We start from the raw sequence: 21,783 nt of genomic DNA on the forward strand, positions 1-21,783 counted from the left end.
GTATAATCAGTGTAGCTGCAGCTGTTATCAATAGCAGTAAATATGAACGAACGTCTAAAACGTCTAATTAAGAACGACATCTATGCTATGTAAAGCAGATGTCTCCCAGATGCAAACGCACACATCACACAGACGTCCCCGAGCGTACGTGTGCTATCTGGGACATTACTAAATTTGGTGTCTTTATGCAAAACAAAGAGATTGAATTTTTGTGCAATATGTTGATTGTAGCAAAGTTTTATATTCACAAATGAAGATTTGTTAAAGTTTCTCCTTGTTTTACGGCATTTAAAAATTATTTTAGAATTTTATTTCAATCCATAAAACATTTAAAAGCAAAGCGTGCCTTACAATTCTTTAAACTTCTGTCAACATACATGGATTGTAATTTCATTTGTGTTATAATTTGCTTTCAGTATTATTTTAGTGTTTACATACTTTTTTTTTTTTCTTTTTGTATTCTATTGTTTGTTATATGCTGTTTGGATTTATTGTTAATGTGTTTAACAATGGAAAAATGACAATGCCTGTTTGTTATTCGAAAGTTTAATAAAGAGGGGGAAAAAAAAGACTTTTATTTTGGTGTGGCGATGTGACGTCATAAGGCTGCGCCGCGCTCCCGCGTCTGTGATTCGGCCGAAGACTAAAGAGACTTTGGATTCGGCTGAAGAAAGGTGAGCGCTTTTATTCAAATGTTTGAAGTGTTTAAATCAATACAACTCGTTTACGTTCAATAGAAAGCGCGCGCGTGCTGAAGGTAAACAACGCTGGTTACTTTTGCTGCGTCCAATTCGCATTCTATCCGTCCTAAATTGTATTCGAAAATAGAATTATTAGTATGTGTCTCAAACAGAGGTGTAAAATACTTTAGTAATTTTACTTGATTACTGTACTTAAGTATTATTTTTGGGGATTTGTACTTTATTCAAGTACAATTTAAACTGACTACTTTTACTTGATTACATTTCTGAAGAAAAAGCAGGCCTACTTTTTACTCCTTACAATTTTATTTAATCTTAAAAAAAGTACATTACATTTTTATTTGATCTTATGCACATTAAATATGGTAAACGGAAGCTCAGAAGTTTTCACGCATCAAGCACACACATTTCTACTTCAGTTATGACTTTCATCAGGTAAATGTCTGGCTTCAAAAGTTCACCATCAAATCTGAGGAAGCATGTTGAGGTAGCGAAGTTGCATTTTCTCAAAAAATATTTATTCATTATTCGTTCTGTTTTCATAGAGCCATTAGCTGTGTAATATATTAGCTGAATGCACAAGATTGTGTGCAAATAAGATAACTGATGAGCATTTAAATACAATTAATATTTTTGTGGGAATATATATAATATTATAAAAACCTTGGGCCCATTTCAGAAAGAAGGTTAAGTGAAAACTCTGAGTATGTTAACCCTGAAATGAGGGAAACTCTGGGTTTTCTGTTTCAAAATGGGAAGTTTGTCAAATCGTGGAAAGCAGGGTAAGTCAAGCCCGTTTCTGAAAGAGAGGTAAATTATACTCGGGAGTCAGTTACCGTGATAACTTACTCTGTGAACCTAACCTGGTCGGGAGCAGGGTTTTCTTCGCTAAACCCAGAGTTTCTTTAGGTCTCCTCCCCCGTGAGTATTTTTGTCTTATTTGAAGTACAAATATCTAAACATTCTTATAATGTGCATTTTATAGATGAGATATTTAGTCTTGTTTCCTGGGGCATTTTCCTTTTAAGTGCATTTTACGTAAAACAAGTAAAATTGTCTGACATAGGGTAAGAAAAATAATCTTAATGCAAACTAAAACGAGAATATTTTAAATTTCTTACCCCATTGGAAGATAATTTGCAAAATAAGAGAAATACACTTTAAAACATTGGAGATGCAGAGCATATTATAAGTCCGCTGTATGCAGATTTTAAGCAAAGTGTGCATCCCTCTCACACTCATTCCGAGAATTATTTCCTGGGCACAAATCCGTCAAAGAGGAGTTTCACAGGACTGTAGGTCAGTGGTGTAAAAATTGGTTTAAATGAGGCTAATCTGATAAACATTGTCACAGTACAGTGTTTATTATCTTAATCTTCTTTTTGAGTCTCATCATACAAAGCGTTTCTGTCTTCTTTCATTCAGTTACAGCAATAGCTGGATGCTTTTCCTGACGCGTCGGGAGTTCTGCGCTGCCCCTGCTCCCGTGGCTATGTATAAAGATACTTAATTATTAACTGGCAATATCACAAATGCAGGGGTTACAGCAAAAAAAAAATTTTTCCTCGGCCAAACCCCATTCCACAGCCGTACCTGTCACACACCCAGTTTAAGAGCCGTGTTTTTCTTCTTGTAATTTGGAGCGCTTGTCCTCCTAATTTAAAAAAAAAAAAAATTAGGAGCACCTTCTAATCAATAATAAAAAATTTGCATCAAAAATTTGCCTTTTTAATACGAGGTGACATTTGACTCCTTACAGTGACTTACAGGGGCATTTTCTTTTTACCTTTGTAAATGCATTTTTTCTAATTTTATTAAATGTATGCAGTGTTTCCTCTAGGATTTATTCCAGCTGTGGTGGCAGGACTATTTCCCATAGACCACGCCCCCTCCCCCTCCCCCTCCCCACCCAACAATCACCTGCACTCAGAATCAAATTTATTAAGTAAATAGTAAATAATAAAATAAGAACAAATAAATTAATGACAATCAATAGTACAAACAAAAACAATAACAAGATACAAATTAAATTATCAGTACTTAATATTTTTCAGTTAGGTCTAACTAAAATCTATTCAACTGTAAAATAACACTGGATAGTCTTCACTGTATAATGAAAGACAGCAGCAGGTTTATTTAGGCTGCTGTCTCTTTAAGACTTCATGCACAGATCTAATGTGTTACACATGGCTCTATGCTTGCTCTTCTTTTTAGGAGCTCTTGTCCTCCTAATTTAAAAAAATTAGGAGCACCTTCTTATCAATAATCAAAAATTAGCCTAATACGAGGTGACATTTGACTCCTTACAGTGACTTACAGGGGTGTTTTCTTTTTACCTTTGCAATGGCATCATTTTCATCTGTCAAATTCATGTTTATAAGCTTTTTAAAATTGCTATTTAAAACAAGTAGTAGAATAAGACAAATAAGTTACCAATCATATGAAATTAGTATTAATACAAAATGTATTTGTACTACAGAGGTGGCACAGAAGAACACAAAAGTGGTTTGTACATTTTCAGACGTTTAATGAGGCTCAGAGGTGGCATTAGTGCAATTAAATCCATAGATTCATGTGGAGATTAATATTTTAAATTTTGAATATAGAAATATTAAATGATTTAAATAACTGAAATGATACGCTAAAAGTGAAACTGAAACAGCCAGCAGGTGATGGCAAGTTAACGATTTCTTCACTGAATCATTCATTCAGTTGATTCGTTCGAACGGATGATTCATTCAGGAATGAAGCAAGTGACTCCCTGCATCCCAATATGCATACTATCCACCCTATCTGCCCTAAATAGAATTGAAAATTACTACTACCACACAGAATTTAGGATGGATAGTATGCAGATTGGGACGCAGGCACTGTCTTTATGAATGGTTAATCATGAATCAGAAACGCACTTGCATTCATGAATGAAACACTGCCCTGTTTGCTTTTAGAGATGCGCAGCGGCTCAGCTGTTACTTTATTTGGAACTATTTTCGTTGATGATATAGAGCAAAATCACGCAGTACTTGTTTATTGATCTGTTGTATTAAATCAATATCACATTTGCAAACTCCCTTAATAATTATTAAAAGCTGTCACTCTCCTTATTCGCGATCTGTGCACAGAAAATGAGAGCGCACGAGTGATTTATCAAGACTTAAAAGCAGGTGCAAATGTGATGCATTCCGTCGGAACCTGCGGGAATCTGTAGAATGATTATTGCTAATATCTGCTAATAACCTGGCTGGGAATGATGCGAGCGGCGTTACTGTGTTGTCAGTGAGAAGCTGCAACCACGGCGGGATGATTTTTGGTGTGCCGGCAGCAGAACAACAACAACAATGCGCTACATGTTTCTTTTCCCCTCATTTTCCCCGTTATCCCTTAATAACTAATGGAGTGAACACGGAGCGGGAACAGAAAACCCGGAGTGGATCCAGAATGCTTGAGCAGAGAGAGGAACGTGATTTCACTTCAATCCAGGCTCGATCACATCCCCCTCAGCAGGCTGAATACACCTCGTCTTTCCCTAATTTAAAGGAAAACGCCACCGGTTTTCCATATTCTAATATGTTCTTCCCTCAACGAGTTGATGCGTACCTCTCCCGTCTCACTGCGTGCACTTAATTACTTGTGTAACTACTCATGTAACCATCTTTAAATAGGGAAAACATGGAAGTGTTTGGTGGCTTCTAAATTCATCCCTGTTTGAATCCTAAGGAATGAATGGTGCTAAGCTAAACACTAGCATAGTTGCACCGTGCGCTAGAGCGATTAAGTGCACGCAGTGAGACGGGAGAGGTATGCATCAACTCCTCTAAGTTGCGGGAAGAACATATTAGAATATGGAAGAACAGTGGTGTTTTCCTTTAAGACCTATTCAAGCTAAAATTAAGACATTTATTGCACTGTTTGAGAAATGTAAGCCTATTTACAAACTTAAAATTATGAAAAGTGAATTTAAGATATTAAAGACAGGCGGGAAGCCTGCAATTGACGGAAATCCGTCATAGACTCTCTGCAATTAACGGAAATCCGTCGTAGCGACGGAGAACTTTAATCCCTGCAAATGCTCTGTAGTTGATAGGGAATTGAGAGCACTTCACTCTTGCTTATATAATATCTGTGGTGTTGATAACTTAAGGAATCTGTGATCTCTTACAGATCTATGTGACACTATTATAAAGATGGCATTTATTAAAGTGGAGAGTAAAGACGTGAAGATTGAAGAAACATTCAGAGTCAAACGTGAAGATACCGAGGAACAAACAAAGATGGAGTTTATTAAAGAGGAGAGTGAAAACATAAGGATTGAAGAAACATTCAGAGTCAAACAAGAAGATACTGAGGAACAAACAAAGATGGCGGTTATTAAAGAGGAGAGTGAAGACATGAAGAATGAAGAAACATTCAGAGTCAAACATGAAGATACTGAGACACAAACAGGTTGGTTTCATTCTCAAAGCTGAACTCACTCATTTAATCCTTATTAAAATTTATTTATATGGCCGGCATCATATAAAGGTCACTTTAGGCTCACAGCCACATTTTAATATACCTGGGCCACATTTGGTTTACAGCCTGATTACCCATTGTCGATTGTGCCACATTTTTGCCAAAGGTGGCCCACATTTGGTTTGCACTATTTGGGCCATATTTACCATTTACCACAAGAGTCTTTAACCGGGGGTCCGCAGCAGCACTGCAGGGGGTCCATTACAAAAATTAAAACATCAGTAAAAAAACATAAGAAAGTCAATTTCACACTTTCAAGGCTATGTAGTCTAGCTATAATCCATTTAATAAAAGTATTGTTTTTCATGCTGCTAAGAGGACCGATAGCCAGTTACACGCTGCAGAGTTTTGGAAGGGACATAAATGCGTGATTCACTCTGAAGCTGCAATAGACATAGTGATACTAGCACGGGACAAAAATACGGCATGTCAAAATAGATGCACGCAATCTAAATTCAGGCTAATAAGATAACTAAAAAAATTTTCACATCAACATAATTTTTAAATTCCATTCCATTTTTTTGTAAAAGTAATGCCTTGTAAATAATCTTAAATGTCTCACTGTACATTGCTATTGTAATGGAGCTGCTGCACAATCTCACAGTAAAAAATAAAATCTCAAGTTTTAGTAAGCTTGAAGCTAAAGTTTAAGTAAATATGTATTTGTCCATTTGACAGTAGGCCTAAAATTAAAATGTTTGTACGATTTTTTTTGTAAAAAAAAAACCAATCTAACCGTTATTAGAACGATTAATCGATCAAGACAATCATCGATTATTTCACTGATTAATCAGTAGGCTTTGATTATTCAGCTTTTGCAATTAAGTTAAAATATTGAGTTACACACATTCTAACAAATAAATAAAGGTAATCACTTCAGCTTTTGAAAATCATACAGTATGTGACCCTGGACCACAAAACCAGTCATAAGGGTTTTTTAATAAATAACCTTTCCATTGATGTATGGTTTGTTAGGATAGGACAATATTTAGGCAAGATACAACTATTTTAAAATATTGAATCTGAGGGTGCAAAAAAAATCTAAATATTAAGGAAATTGCCTTTTAAAGTTGTCCAAATGAAGTTCTTAGCAATGCATATTACTAATCAAAAATTAAGCTTCGATGGAACATGATCTTTACTTAATATCCTAATGATTTTTGGCTTAAAGAAATATTGATAATTTTGATCCATTCAATGTATTTTTGCCTATTGCTAGAAATATACCTGTGCTACTTATGACTGCTTTTGTGCTCCAGGGTCACATATGAAATTAAAGGGTTACTCCACCCCAAAATGCAAATTTAGTCATTAATCACTTACCCTCATGTCATTCCAAACCGGTAAAAGCTTCGTTCATCTTCGCAACACAGTTTAAGATTGTGACTGTCCCATTGACTGCCAAGTAATTAACACTGTCAAGGCCCAGAAAAGTATGAAAGACATCGTCAAAATAGTCCATCTGCCATCAGTGGTTCAATCGTAACATTATGAAGCGACGATAATACTTTTTCTGCGCAAAGAAAACAAAAACAATGACTTTATTCAAGAATTTGTCTCCTCTTTTTTGACGATGATTTTCATACTTTTCTGGATCTTGACAGTGTTATTTATTTGACAGTCAATGAGACTGTCACCGGCCTCCTGGTTTTCATCTAAAATATCTTAAATTATGTTCCAAAGACGAACGAAGCTTTTACAGGTTTGTAATGACATGGGGGTAAGTGATTAATGACACAATTTTCATTTTGGGGTGGAGTATCCCTTTAATTACAATTATTACACAATAAATTGGTAACACTTTAAAATAGTTTCATTAGTTAACATTAGTTGACTACATTAGTTAACATGATCTAATAATGAACAATACTTCTACAGCATTTATTAATCTTAATGTTAATTTCAGCATTTACTAATGCACTATTACAATCACAAGTTGTGTTTGTTTACATTAGTTAATGCACTGTGAATTAATATGAAATAACAATTTATAACAAAATTATTTAATTTATTAAATAACATTAACAAAGATTAATATTGTAATAAATGTATTACCTAACATGAATGAACAATACATTATAACACCTTAATGTAAAAGTGTTACCAATTAATTTAAATATATAATGAGATGACAGAGAAACTCTTAATCACCATTGGCTATATGAAAAAATAACTGAATGACACATTTCCTTTTGTAAGTTATATGGATAAGAAGCAAAATAAAGGTAAGTGATATGCTTAATTTTTTGGATAATTTTACTATGGAAATCTACAGAAACTTTTTAAGTAATTATTTTAGTTGCAGCATAAACTGTGAAACAGTCTTAAAAGTAAACATCTATATTTGAAACAAATGTATTCTGTGCACATAATGCACACAAACACGTATTCACACTAATAACATCTCAACATTTCGAATAAAGTTTATAAATCTTTCTGTGTTCTATTTACATGTCCATCTTCAATCAACTATTTTATATATTGACAGGGGTCATCAATTAACCTGGATCACAAATACAATGTTCAGTATTCAGTTTTCTTTGTCTCTCTCTCTCTCACAAATCACAAACGCAGATAAAAAGCTACTAATGTGAGAGATGGCATTTCTTTGATTGGGCCAGGGTGGAGAAGGATGGTTCATATGAAGTGAGGGCAATCCGCAAACAGTGATGCAGACGCTCGTTTGTCAAGGAAGCACGACCACTCGTTTTTATGGCATTCATGTGAGAGAAGCTGGATTCGCAGGTATACGTTGAACCGAACATAGTTAGCACAAACACTGCCAGTCTTTTTGCATTTGGAAATTCAGTCAATGCAGTCAATCCAGAATTTCGTCAAGTTCTCATTCTCTTATGCATGCTTCAGTACAGATGATACTTGCATGTCAATGATTTCCAGAACCTTCGTCAAGCAATGTGAAAAATTAATGCGCTTTTGCGGAAATATCGGATGTGTCTTTGGAAAATGGGTCTTGCACAAAATGCAGCACCACTGTGGGCATGTCGAATTCATTGAATCTTGTTGCAAAGTTATCCCTCAATTTATTCAAAAATTCAGACATTGTCGGGGTGACTTTGGCATTTGAGGATGACTTAATATAGTCACGGAGTGTGGTGAAGTGGAGCATCCTGTCAGTCAAATCGGAGGAGAAAAGAGTCAGTTTATTCACAAACGCAGTTAGTTTTCCGCTGAGATCGACCACCGTTTTATCCCTCTCTTGTAGTATCAGATTAAGCACATTCAAATGATGAAAGATGTTGCTTAAAAAGCACATCTGTGATACGAATCCATCGTCCAGCATTTGAGACAGAAACGCGTCTGCTTGTTTGTGCTTGCAATCACGGAGAAAAGTCACAATTTCCTCCCTGAGGTCACAGACCCTCTGGAGGGCATTTCCTTTGCTAAGCCAACGAATATTATTATGTAGAAGTAAGTCACAGTGCTCAGCTGACATGTCGAAATAATCGATGTTGGAGACTCGATTTTGACTTGATGAAGTTAATGATTGCCATGACTGAATCTATGGTATTTTTCAACTCACCAAAAAGTCTAGCGCACAGAACGCTCTGATGGATGAGGCAGTGGAGCGATTTCATCCGCGGTGCAACAGCCGATAGTCGCGCAGACAGACCGTTAACTCTCCCTGCCATAGATGGTGCTCCGTCGGTAACTAACATATTCACACGCTCCAGATTTAGTCCACTGACTTTCAAAAAAATCAACAATTCCTTGTAAAATGATTTCACCTGTTGTACGTCCTTCCAGTGGTATTAGGCCCAAGATGTCTTCTCTGAAGATGTCCCCATCGAAAAAACGCACAAATAAACTTAGCTGAGCTGTGTGTCAGTGAACGGCCTCTTCTTTTTAGCGAGGATCCATGCCACACGGAGAGATGCTGTTGTGGCCTTCTCTTGGGCAGAGCAAGATTGACTTATGACAGCTCGGCTACGTTCATAGGTTGATGTTAGCATTTGGATTTTGCGTTGTCGGATATCGAAACCCAGCGGACAGTTTATATTAACGTTTGAATGCTCTGTATTGAAGTGCCTACGCAGGTTGTATTCTTTTGACACCGAAATGCATTCAGTGCAAAGCAAACACATTGGCTTCCCCTCTGCAGTCTCAATAAACACACATTTTTCTGTCCAGTTATTGTTGAACTGACGGTTTTCGTGTCAAGCTTTCTCTTTTTAAGGGTTGATAATGACATATTTATATTAGGTATCAACTTTATCTATTTCTGTCTTATAGCTATCTAAAAGCCCGCCATCGCCGCTGTAAAACCGTGGCGCACGTGAATGGCAGAGGAATTAGCTGCAGACCAATCAGACTTTTTATTTTTCAGTTTTTAAATTTTATTTGCATTAGCAACAATTCAAAATAAAATGAAATAAAAATTATTATTAATAAAAAAAAAGAGCATAATGTATTGCAACAAACTGTTTTTCAATTCAGTTCGTTTAGTTGCGTTTTAATTCCGGTATACCACATTTTTTCGTTCCGGTTCAAGAGTTTCAAGGTTACAACGAAATAAGCTTTTAAAATAACAGTTACATTAAATCAATCACTGCTGATTTTTTATTTTTTATTTTACTATTTAAATTTTTTAATTGTATTATTTTATTTTCCCCCCAGATACAGATGCAGCTGCAATCTAAATATTTTATAAATGCAGGCAGGGTGCTTTTCTGACAGATGTTTAATTATACCTTCAGATAACATTCTAAAATTTAGAATACTTTGTCATTTTTAGAATACTTTCTCATTTATTTAAAATAAAATTGTTACATATTAAGATAATTATGGCCTAATGCATTTTCTATGCTTAACTTGATTCATGAGAGTGCACTTGCATTTTAATCTAAATGTGTAAATATAAAGCATTCTGTTTACTTCATCGCTATTACACAGTAAAAGTGTGCGTGCGGTCCATGCGCTAATAATTATGCTTTCTCTGGTTATAAATCCTGTTATGTGTGTGATGAGGTTTACCGGTTTAAGACGTTTCTGATCGTAAAACCTTCTTTTCAATTTTAAGGTATTGTTTTCGTTATAGTGTACTGATTCAAATTAGTAATCAATAATAATTATTATTTTACCTTTATACCCTGCACTACACCACTGCTTATGAGCCTTCCGCATGCTATACATTTTCAGTGGCTTTCAAAAAGTGAAGCGGAAAATCAAATTTGGCCAAAAAAAAAAAAAAGATTGGGCATTCCTGCAAAGATTAACAGGGCTCTCAAGTCTCACGCAATCGGAGTGAGACTCACGTATTTCAACCAGTTCACGCGCTCTCACGCCACACCTTGTATTTCTCACGCTGAGAAGGGATAACTTGCCCTGCTACAATTAATATACCATTAATAGATGAGGGAATACTGAGGTAAGTTTTCTGCCGAGTTCATAGTTCCGACTCTCGAGTTATAGAGTTAAATGCCACCTACCAGCCAATCAGAAATTAGGATGTTGTTGTTTCCGTTTAAATTACGCGATTCTGCAGCAAGTGGGTTCGTTACTAAGCAACATGGATGCGCGCGCACATGGAGTGTAAGTTGGAAGAGAAAGATCCGATGAATGCTGTAGGTAACCCCTTAATTTATTTTTTTCGATTTTAAGATTCCTCTATGAAATCATTTGCCTGTGAAAAGATAGTGAGAGCTGATGTTGGGGAATATAGCCAAATTCGCGCTAAAGTATTATTGATGCAGTCAAAAAAAACAAAAAAAAAACTCTCCAACTGCTTTGCAACCAGAAGCTTTAACTTAGCTTTGGCTTCCTGAAAGGAAAGTACTAGAGATGTTATAACAGTTTGTGAATCTGATAAAAGACAGACAAATTCATCCAAATAAAATAAATTGTTTTACATATTTAAAAAAGGATCAAAAATACAAAGAAATTTGGCTCCAAACATGCCAACTGAACAGCAGTGCTCAATGTATACTGTACACACACAGTAGGATTACAGAACTTGTCCTGAACATGTATGTCAAGCTCTCTCTCTCTCTCTGTGTGTGAGAGAGAAGGAGAGAGAGAGCGAGAACACATTTCAGCTTATGATTTTATTTTTTTCTGTTGTGTTTGTTGCACATCTTGATGACAGGGGTAGGGGGCTCCCATATAAAGCACTGAGGCTTCCCCAAATTCAAATTCAGATGCAGTGTGTTTTCCATGGTGGGTTTGAACAAAACCAAAACTAGAAACAGTTTGGCTCTGGATGGAACGCTATTATCATGACAGTGCTTTTTGTGGGAGTCCTCTACCCCTGTCATCGGGCATCAAAATATGCAACAAACATTTACAACAGAAAAAAAGAAACATAAGCTGAAATGTGTTCTCTCTCTCTCACTCACACACACACACACACAGTTTGACATACATGCTCAGGGTAAGTACTGTAATGTATATGTGTACAGTATGTACATTGAGTACTGCTGTTCAGTTGGCTAGTTTGAGGCAAAACTTTTTATTTTTGATACATTTTGTATTTTTAAATGCATAAATATTTTTATTTTATTAGAATAAATTTGTCTTTCATCAGATTTACCAAATGTTATAACTTCTATTTGTGCTGGTCAATTATGAACAATAGGTAAAATTGAACTGCTAGCAAAAATTTGGGTGCTGCAAATATTTGAGTTGCTCCTCCCCTTTGAGTGACTCCCCCCTTTGTGTGGCCCCTCCCCTAATCTCACTCCAAACTTTCGCTATAACTCGAGAGCCCTGGATTAATATTGAATTCCATTTTAAAAAGGCAAACGCTGTGGTAGAAAGGTGAATCTGCGACGTGTCTCCCAGTGTTGGGGCTTCAGAGTGTCTCGTATAGGCTACCAATGCTGCTTTTAAACAGAATTCGTGGGCCGCCATTTGAATAGGCCTGCCTTATAGGGTTATGATAATCAAAACAGTCCTGAGCTAGATCAAGCTTTGATCTTTGCAAACCAAACTATCACTTTAATTAATTTACTTCCCCAACTAATAAAAAGATTTTATCATTAGCTATCTCCACACTGGAGAGCTGCTTTATGACAGAAAATCAAGTTGTAATTCTAACTGAAAGTGACTCTAACTAAACTGCTTGATTAAACTGCTATCTATTGCATAAAGTACTATATAAATAAACGTGATGTGACTGCTTTACTGAAGTACCGAACTGAAGAGCTCATGCAAACATCACTTTCTCACCGCTGTCAGTTTTTGTTGTTTAAACTGTTGTTTTGTTTATTTCATTATTGAGAAGAAACACAGCATGTATTTACACATTCATCCAAACGCCGCTCACCAGCTTCAGGTTGGGCTGCGTTTGCTCTAAAGCGCTGTCTCTCTTCTCTTGAACTGCATCAGAATTAGTCTGGCGCTACAGCGCCACACTGGTCCAACCGCATTATTGCAGGCTCTTATATTAGCTCATATGAGATTAAACGACTATTCGACAACAGAAATATTTGTCGACAATTTTTTTTATTGTTGACGTTATTGATAATGTTGACTAATCGTTTCAGCCCTAATCACATGACCCATGTCTGTCCTTCAGAAAAGCACGGAAAGCAAATAATGCGTTCTAATAAAATAACGCGCCACTAAAGTTAGCTTGTTAGCAGTAGTCTGTTACATTACAGTACATGAGATTTCACTTACCACATAAACAGAGTAAGGAGAGATGACGATGGCGAAATATTTACAGATCTTGAGCACCACTGACAAGCATCTGATCTTGTAAAATGTGTGGTAAGTACTAGTGCTGGGCGGTATGACCAAAAATGTATATCACGGTATTTTTCAAAATTATACCGGTTTCACGGTATATGACGGTATTTATTTTTTTCATGCATGATCGGGTGTTAACCACATTTTCTACTGATTGAGAGAGGAAAAACTGCAGTAGATTGACTTAGAATGCCCTATTTTACTGTCATGATGAGCGAATATTGTAGAAAAATTCCACACTAAATAGTGACTAAACACGACCCATTAATACATGTTAACCAGGAGTCATTCTCATTTATAATCGCGACATCGTCTGATAAAATCAACATGCATCTAACGTTATAATAAAGAGCGGCTATATGCGGTGGTTTTGGCTATATTTTTTGTCTCATGCAGCGCACTGCCTGCATCTGAGTAAACTTAAAAAAAGTGCATAATATTAACAGACGAACTATGCTCATATTTATAATTCCAAACAGTCGCTGCACGGCCAAATGAATGCGGTGCTTCTCTGCCGCCGCTGCACAGAACAGACGCAGAGAGACGCGACACTGCGCCGAGTCAGATCTCGCTCATGGGGCAGCACTGGCGACATCTTCCAACTGAACCATAGCTAAGATTTATCCAAAACATTCGCTAGGTTTGTCAGTTTGTATATTCTATGGAATAAAAGCCGCTAAAAGGGTCTGAAAGTTGCTAAATATAGTGCTAAAGTCACGCTCGTGTGTGTGAGACGCGGGAGCTGGTGGCGGCGCGCGGTGGATATTGTGGATGAGTTCTTCTGTGTCATCACGTTCTACAGCTTCAGAACACGCTTAGTAACACATACAGCTGTGTTCTTGCCACAATGCAATAGTGAAAAGAGACCCCTCTCAAACAGTGTGTCGCGTTCCGAACGTTATTTAAATAACACCGGTATTGCGGTATTTTAAAAATTCATATCATAAGAAAAATAAACACCGGTATTCGGTATGAACCGGTATACCGCCCAGCACTAGTAAGTACTGCCGCTCCATAGTATAAACATAAACGGAGTACTTGCGATCGCGAATCTCGAAAGTGAAACTATAACGTGATCGACCGATCGTTCAAAAGCAGTTTCAGTGCCCCGTGTATTAATAGCAGCTCCCTGATGCCCGCATTTAAATACAGTATAATTACCCGACGATATAACTGCGAGAGAAAGTATTCAAATTTATATTTTCCTCTGTTTCCCTCCTGCTGTGAGCTACGGAAATGAGCTGCACTGTGAAACAGCCAATCAGAGCAGAGCTCATTATTATTCATGACCCTTCCAAATAAGCCAATAACAAACCATTTTTTCCTAGGGTTGTAAATGCACATGTAACATCGTTTCTGGAGATTTTTTGCCCTTACCTAAGCCACATAACTTCTATGTAGATATCAGAGAACAATTTAAAATACTGTTTCAATGCATTCTATACCACCTTTAACAACACCTTTAATAGCGTAGTGTGTATAAGATCTATATGTTGTTGGGTTTGATGTTTGTTTTTTGTGCCATTATAAATGGTGTTAATCTGGATTTGTCTTTTTTGCATTAGACCTGATGACACTGAAAGAGGAGAGTCAAGAACTTATTGAAAAGGAAGATGATGTTCAGCATGAGAAATGTGGATTCATGACTGGAGAAAAATCAGTTAGTTGCTCACATACTGAAAAGACTTCACAAAAAAGAGCTCAAAAGACAGCAAACAGAAGTTGTTTCACCTGCCAACAGTGCGGGAAAAGTTTCACCAGAAAAGGAAATCTTGAAGTCCACATGAGAGTTCACACTGGAGAAATGCCTTTCACCTGCCAACTGTGTGGAAAGAGTTTCATTAATAAACCAAACCTTAAAAACCACACAAGAATTCATACCGGAGAGAAACCTTACACATGCTCTCAATGTGGAACAAGTTTTAAACATAAACAACACCTCTTTGTCCACAAGAGAATTCATACTGGAGAGAAACCTTACACCTGCCAACAGTGCGGGAAAAGTTTCACCAGAAAAGTCAATCTTGAAGTCCACATGAGAGTTCACACTGGAGAAATGCCTTTCACCTGCCAACTGTGTGGAAAGAGCTTTATTAGTAAACCAAACCTTAAAAACCACACAAGAATTCATACCGGAGAGAAACCTTACACATGCTCTCAATGTGGAAAAGGTTTTAAAGATAAACAACACCTCGATGTCCACATGAGAGGTCACACTGGAGAGAAGCCTTTCATCTGCCAACTGTGTGGAAAGAGCTTCATTAAAAAACCAAGCCTTAAAAAACACATGAAAATTCATACCGGAGAGAAACCTTACACATGTTCTCAATGTGGAAAAAGCTTTAAACATAAACAACACCTTGATGAGCACACGAGAGTTCACACTGGAGAGAAACCTTTCACCTGCCAACAATGTGGAAAGAGCTTCACTCAAAAAGGGAACCTTAAAGACCACATGAGGATTCACACTGGAGTAAAGCCTTACACTTGCAAACTGTGTGGAAAGAGCTTCATTAGTAGTTCAAACCTTAAAAACCACATGAGAGTTCACACTGGAGAGAAGCCTTGCGCATGTTCTCAATGTGGAAAAAGTTTTACATATAAACAACACCTCGATGACCACATGAGGACTCACACTGGAGAGAAACCTTTCACCTGCCAACAATGTGGAAAGAGTTTCACTCAAAAAGGAAACCTTAACAAACACATGAAGAGTCACACTGGAGAGAAGCCACTTACATGAGTTTCGAAAGTAAAGTTTCTCTTTAACGTCTACAATCACACCGGAGTGATTATTGTTCAGTTTGTCATGTGATTAACTGCTAAATTCAGATATGCTTTCATGTTTGGCTGGTTTTGAGCCAGAGGTGGACATGCTCAGTGCTTGTCATATAACTTATGTAAATCAACCATGCTTCTACTATAGTAAAACTGTGATAACCATGACTGTAGTAACTACAATTTTGCTAAAGCAGGTTGCATTACATTTAACAAAAGTTGTGTAATGAACTTCTTAACTTGAAAAGGTAACACTTTATTTTAAGGGTCCAGAATAATGCATTAGTTAAGCACTATTAAAGCATTAATTGAGCATAAAGAAACTAGTAATTAATGATTTACTTGTTCACAATTATGCATCAATTAAGCATAAACACACACATAACTACTGATTATCTTATAGTGGTGTAACTGTATACGTATCGTTTTTGGTACCTGTCTTTTGCTTCAGTACGCACGTGTACCAAACAAATTAACATTTTTCAGGAAATTCAGACAATAAATGCCGTTTTGGCACTCTTTCATGAGGTACGCCAAATAAACATGGATTAACATCTCATGCCTCATGTAATCGCACAATCAGTGTTTCATTCGCAAAAGAAAGATGCGATTAAAACGGCTTGTAGACAAAATGTCACGTAGCATTTCATTTACCTCAGGCAAGTCGAATAAAGTCATTATTTTTGTTCTCTTTGCATACAAAAAGTGTTGTTGTCGCTTCTGAAGGAGTGGATTGCAGATCTACAATGGCCCTCATAATAACGTTAATTATAATTATCAAAGTTACATTTATGCATGTTAGAAAATAAGTTGAATATGGCTTTAGTCTGCCTTGTTACTCTCTAAGAAGCTGATCTCGTTGTGTGTGTGTAGTTAACCATATTTGATAAGATTCAGGGCAGAGCCTGGCAACCTTGAAGTACAGATAAGTATTCTGTGCGTATGTGTGTGAATGTTTATTTTTGTAGCTAGATGTAGAGAGAGCTCTAGGAGGAAATAATCATTTGCCGTCACCCTGATGTCCAGGGTAACAGATATACATCTCTGGAGAGACCTATTGCGTCTGACCTCTGATCAATTGTCACCAAATAATCACTAGAAGATATGCTTCGAGTTTTACATCCATGTGTGGAGATTTTCTAAGTTTATCTACCAACCAGAACCTTGCTTACCTATGTATTGACGTAATTAGTGACCTCTGTTAGAGTGTCTATTGGTGTCTAGAACATGTACGCAGAGCGGCCTACGAACTCCATCACGAGTGCTGAAGCTGACTTCTACTGATGAAACTGCAAACTATGTTCTTCAGTAAATGTTTCTTTCATTTATCACATCTCTGACTCCCTGGTCTTTGTTCATCATACCTGGCCCTTGGGTCTTAACTGTAATTCCCCAACACTTCATAAAATTCAGATTGCTCGATCGGATTGAAGGGGGTGGTTTATTCCTTTTCTAATATGATTGAGTGTGAATGTAAACACTCGATCGGATTGAACCGTGAAACTGAAAGGACTGCTCATGTGCAATGACGCACAAATAGCGTTATGACGTGAGGAACGAGCGGGTCTTCATTTTGAATAAAGTGTTGTATTAATGCGTGTCCTGACTTTATAAAACTCTCCTTTCACTCGGCAACTGTGAAGTGGAGCAGGACAACCTCCCACCAGTCCTTGTTTCGGATTCTCATCCACAGATGACTGGTTTTGAGTGCGGGGAGGGGTATTTTTACTGCTTGATAAATATGAGCAACACGGCACAGCAGTTTATATGTATATTTATTCAGAAATGGATAAATATTCTGCTGTTAAAAACAAATGAAGAAACAGTGTAGGAGAGTGATTATGACGTGCATACAGTGAGAAAATCTATATTTGTGCAGTGTGTGCATGTAAAAAAATAAATTCCGATTTGAAGCTTGTGACATATAAACGCGCACATGAACCCGATAACAATTCCTCTGCATTTCTTGGTTTTGCCTCAGAAACAGCATTTTTGATGTCACCCCACAAGTTTTCTATTGGACTAAGGTCTGGAGATTGGGCTGGCCACTCCATAAAGTTAATCTTGTTGGTCTGGAACCAAGATGCTGCTCGATTGCTTACTGGTGTGTTTGGGGTCGTTGTCTTGTTGAAACACCCATTTCAAGGGCATTTCCTCTTTGGCATAAGGCAACATAACCTCTTTAAGTATTTTAATGTACTCAAACTGGTCCATGATCCCAGGAATGCGATAAATATGGCTTTGGACAACAATTTGCAGGAAGGGTGGGACGTTCACTTTCATTGCTATCAGGCTAAAGTTAGCATTTTCCATGATCTCCTACTGCATCTTTAACTTGTGAGCAAATTTTGTTAGCGTAGCAGAACTACAAAAAACTACCTCCTCTTAAATCATATCAAATTGTCCGAGTATCAAACCCTGGGCAAATCTAAATGACGATGTTTTTCATCAGAAGCACTTTTATACATTTATATTCATTTTAAAATATACACTACCAGTCAAAAGTTTTTGAACAGTATGATTTTTGTTTTTTAAAGAATTGTCTTCTGCTCACCAAGCCTGCATTTATTTGATCCAAAGTACAGCAAAAACAGTAAAATTCTGAAATATTTTTACTATTTAAAATTAATTTTCTATTTGAATCTTTTAAAATGTAATTTATTCCTGTGGTTTCAAAACTGAATTTTTAGCATCATTAGTCCAGTCACATGATTCTTCAGAAATCATTATAATATTCTGATTATTATAATTTTTTTATTAATGTGATAAATGCAGGGAAATAGGCTGACAGAGAAGATTTCAGAACTAGAGATACGCATCCAAACTTTAATTGAGGATAGTAAGAATGTGAGGGCTGTAGATAACAGCTTTGGATGCGACTAGTTCAACAAATCCTGTACATTATTCAGTTTCAGTTGCAGAGCCCCCGCAGCAGGGCAACTGGATGACTGTGAGGTGGCATAGTCGTGGGACAAAACACTGCTCTTCTGTTCTGATCAAAACATTAAACAGGTTCTCCCCACTCAGTGTAGCACCCACTGAGAAACCTGATGAAAGTGCTCTAGTTATTGGCGATTCTATTGTACGGAACGTAAAAATAGAGACACCAGCCACCATAGTCCAATGTCCAATTTAGAAGTGCTGGCTAACGCTAAACGCAAATTCAGTAAGATTGATATTCTTGTCGGCGCTAATGTTGTTTGACTTCGCCAGTTGGAGATCACTAAAACTAATGTTAAAGATGTTTGTGAACTTGCAAGTACTATGTCAGACACTGTAATATGCTCTGGTCCGCTCCCTGCTTACCGGGGTGATGAGATTCATAGCAGACTGTCGTCACTCAATGGCTGGATGTCTAAGTGGTGCCTGCAGAATAACATAGGTTTCATTGACAATTGGAAGAGTTTTTGGGGCAGACCTGACCTGTTGAAAAGAGATGTTCTTCATCCCTCCAGGGTGCTGCTCTTCTCTCCAGAAATATGGCACATATTCACACAGTCTTAGAGTTTGTGGCCTGGGGTCAGGAAGCAGACAGACTGGCTGCTAGCCGCCTCACGTCACAGAAATCCGTTAATTCTCAGCTGTTACATCACGTAATGTTGTGGGAGGTTTTTCTTTTCTATCTGCCTGGTTTAGTTAGTAACAAGGACTCGAGTCAAACTCGAGTCGCATCTTTATAGACTTCAGACTCGACCTGAAATGCCTCCAGACTTGACTCGAGGAAAAGGACTCGTGAATATTTAAAAGCAATTCAAGACTTTTATCCTTAAATACTTATATAACTGATATTCAAAAGGTGGACTGCATCTGCACCCTGGCATCCATCCGGACCGCTAGCTATAACAGCATCACTATTTTAAGTGAGCAGCGCATCAAAACAGCAGAGCGGATCACATAACAAGCGCTCAGGGTTGTTTATCGTGAATATCTTTCAGGGCTATATTCTCTGCTATTGTTATCTAAAGCCAAACATGCTTTATTCAAGCCCTTTCAGCTTTCTCTCTCTCTCCGGATGCTCGCTGGTGCCAAGTTTAAGAGCTGCGGATGACGCAGTTATTTTAACAACAACAGAAACACTGTGAGCAGCAAAAAAATATATAGATTACTGACACTAAACAGCAGAAAAAAGCAATGCTGCAAATACAGTTATTTTTCGGTCCCACTTTATATTAGGTGGCCTTAACTACTATGTACTTAAATTTAAATTAATAATTTTGTACAATGCGCTTATTGTGTACATACATGTTTTTACATTGTACTTATATTTTTAAAAATACCTATATGTAATTATATCTGTAATTAATTTCCGTAATTACATTTATACTTACACTGTTGACCCATCCCTTACACCTTAACCCACCCTTAAACCTACCCATACCACCAAACCTGTCCCTAACCTTACCCGTATCCCACCTCAATAGCAGCAATAGTGTTTTCCAATACAGTATGAACACATTAAGTACATTGTACTTATTTTTGATGTAAGTCGTTAAGGCCACCTAATATAAAGTGTGACCTATTTTTCTTACTATCTATTAATCTATCTATAACCCAGGAGCGGATTGGCCATCGGGCACTTCTGGCAAATGCCAGGGGGGCTGGACCATTTTTTTAAAAAGTGGGGCAGTCGGTTTAAAAAATATATATATTTATGAATAAATGGTTTTTACAGGCCAACAGCTGTCACAGCTCACGTGGAGCATGGGAACCAGGAACGAGGAGACGACGAATTCACAACACGGGGGTTTATTATTCAAAATAGGAACACAGAATCACAGGCAGGGTAGACACATAAAGACCGACAAACACTAACTGAAAGGACTGGGGCTATTAAAGACAAGACAATCAAGGGACTAAGGAGACACACCTGGAATCAAATTAAACAATCAAAGGGAGACAGAAACTGGGTCACAGGGCACACATGGGGAGCAAAACACACACAAGACAGTCCAGGGCGTGACATTACCCCCTCCCGGAAGGTGCGCCTCGCACCGTGGAACAACAGAGGGGGGGAAACGGGTGGGAACAAAGGCGGAGGCTCAGGAGGAGGATGGACCACCGGGAGGGGGCCGGCTGACAGACCAGGGAGGTGACGAAGGAGGGAGGAGCCAGGGAAGAGACAGGAGGGACCCGGAGCAGGAGGAGCCTGGCAGGACCCAGGCCACAGCCATGATGATGGCCCACGGTGGAGCCGACGGAGGGAGGAGCCATGGAGGAGGCATGGCCGCCGACTCCAGGGGGCCGACCAACGGCGGCGGAGCAGGTGGTGGAGGAGCCCGAGGTGGAGACGGAGAGCCGACGAGCCAGGGGGATGCCGAGGATCCGGGGGGCCAAGGTGGAGCCGAGTGCTCTGGCGACCGAGGCGAAGGCGGAGCTCCGGAGATCCGCGCCGGAGCCGGAGCGACTGAGGACCAAGGTGGAGCTGGCGGGAGGAAGGAGCCCAACTGAGCCGGTGGGACGGAGCGACGAGGTGCAGCCGGAGGAGCGGAGTCCTGAGGCGATGGCGGGTCGACGCCCGACCAAGGCGGAGCCGGAGGGACGAGGGAGCCTGGTGGAGCTGGAGGATCGACGGGTGACGGTGGAGGTGAGGGAGCTAGGAGCCGAGGTGGAGCCGCTGGGTCAACGGGCCGAGGCAGAGTCCGGGCCGAGGAGGTTGGAGGCGGAGGTGAGGGATACTCCAGCCCCGGCGACGCTGGAGGATGGCAGTCTCGTGGGGCTCGCACCGCATTGATGGTGGGCTGAGGGCGAGCAGAGGGGCTGCCAGACGACAGCGGTGGAGGAGGCAGGAGCGGGTGGGAGGGTGGGCATTTTCGAGGAGCGGGCAGTGGAAGGCATTTTCGAGGAGCGGGCAGTGGAAGGCATTTTCGAGGAGCGGGCACTGGAGGGCATTTTCAAGGAGCCGACACTGGAAGGCATTTTTGAGGAGCGGGCACTGGAGGGCGCTTTGGAGGCGCAGGCTCTGGGGGCCGCTCTTGAAGCGCGGGCTTGGACGGAACCAGCGGAGGCACAGGAGAGCTGGACGGGACCAGCAGAGGCACAGGAGAGCTGGACGGGACCAGCCAGGGTGAGAGAGAGAGGAGAGGGG

The 21,783-nt window shown here is 38.8% G+C and overlaps 1 protein-coding gene across 1 annotated transcript in view; it reads left to right on the plus strand.

The window, feature by feature from the left end:
• The first annotated feature begins 574 nt into the window (after window positions 1-574).
• LOC131538795 (oocyte zinc finger protein XlCOF6-like) overlaps window positions 575-21,783 on the plus strand; it is a 35,003-nt gene continuing 13,794 nt past the window's right edge. Inside the window, exons 1-3 of the mRNA XM_058772924.1 lie at window positions 575-674; window positions 4,863-5,144; window positions 14,486-15,659. Coding sequence (XP_058628907.1) covers window positions 4,886-5,144; window positions 14,486-15,659 — 1,433 coding nt within the window. The 5' untranslated portion in view covers window positions 575-674; window positions 4,863-4,885. The remainder of the gene's footprint in view (window positions 675-4,862; window positions 5,145-14,485; window positions 15,660-21,783) is intronic.

The sequence above is a fragment of the Onychostoma macrolepis genome, chromosome 04, assembly GCF_012432095.1.
Source record: "Onychostoma macrolepis isolate SWU-2019 chromosome 04, ASM1243209v1, whole genome shotgun sequence".
In the NCBI taxonomy this organism is placed as follows: Eukaryota; Metazoa; Chordata; class Actinopteri; order Cypriniformes; family Cyprinidae; genus Onychostoma; species Onychostoma macrolepis.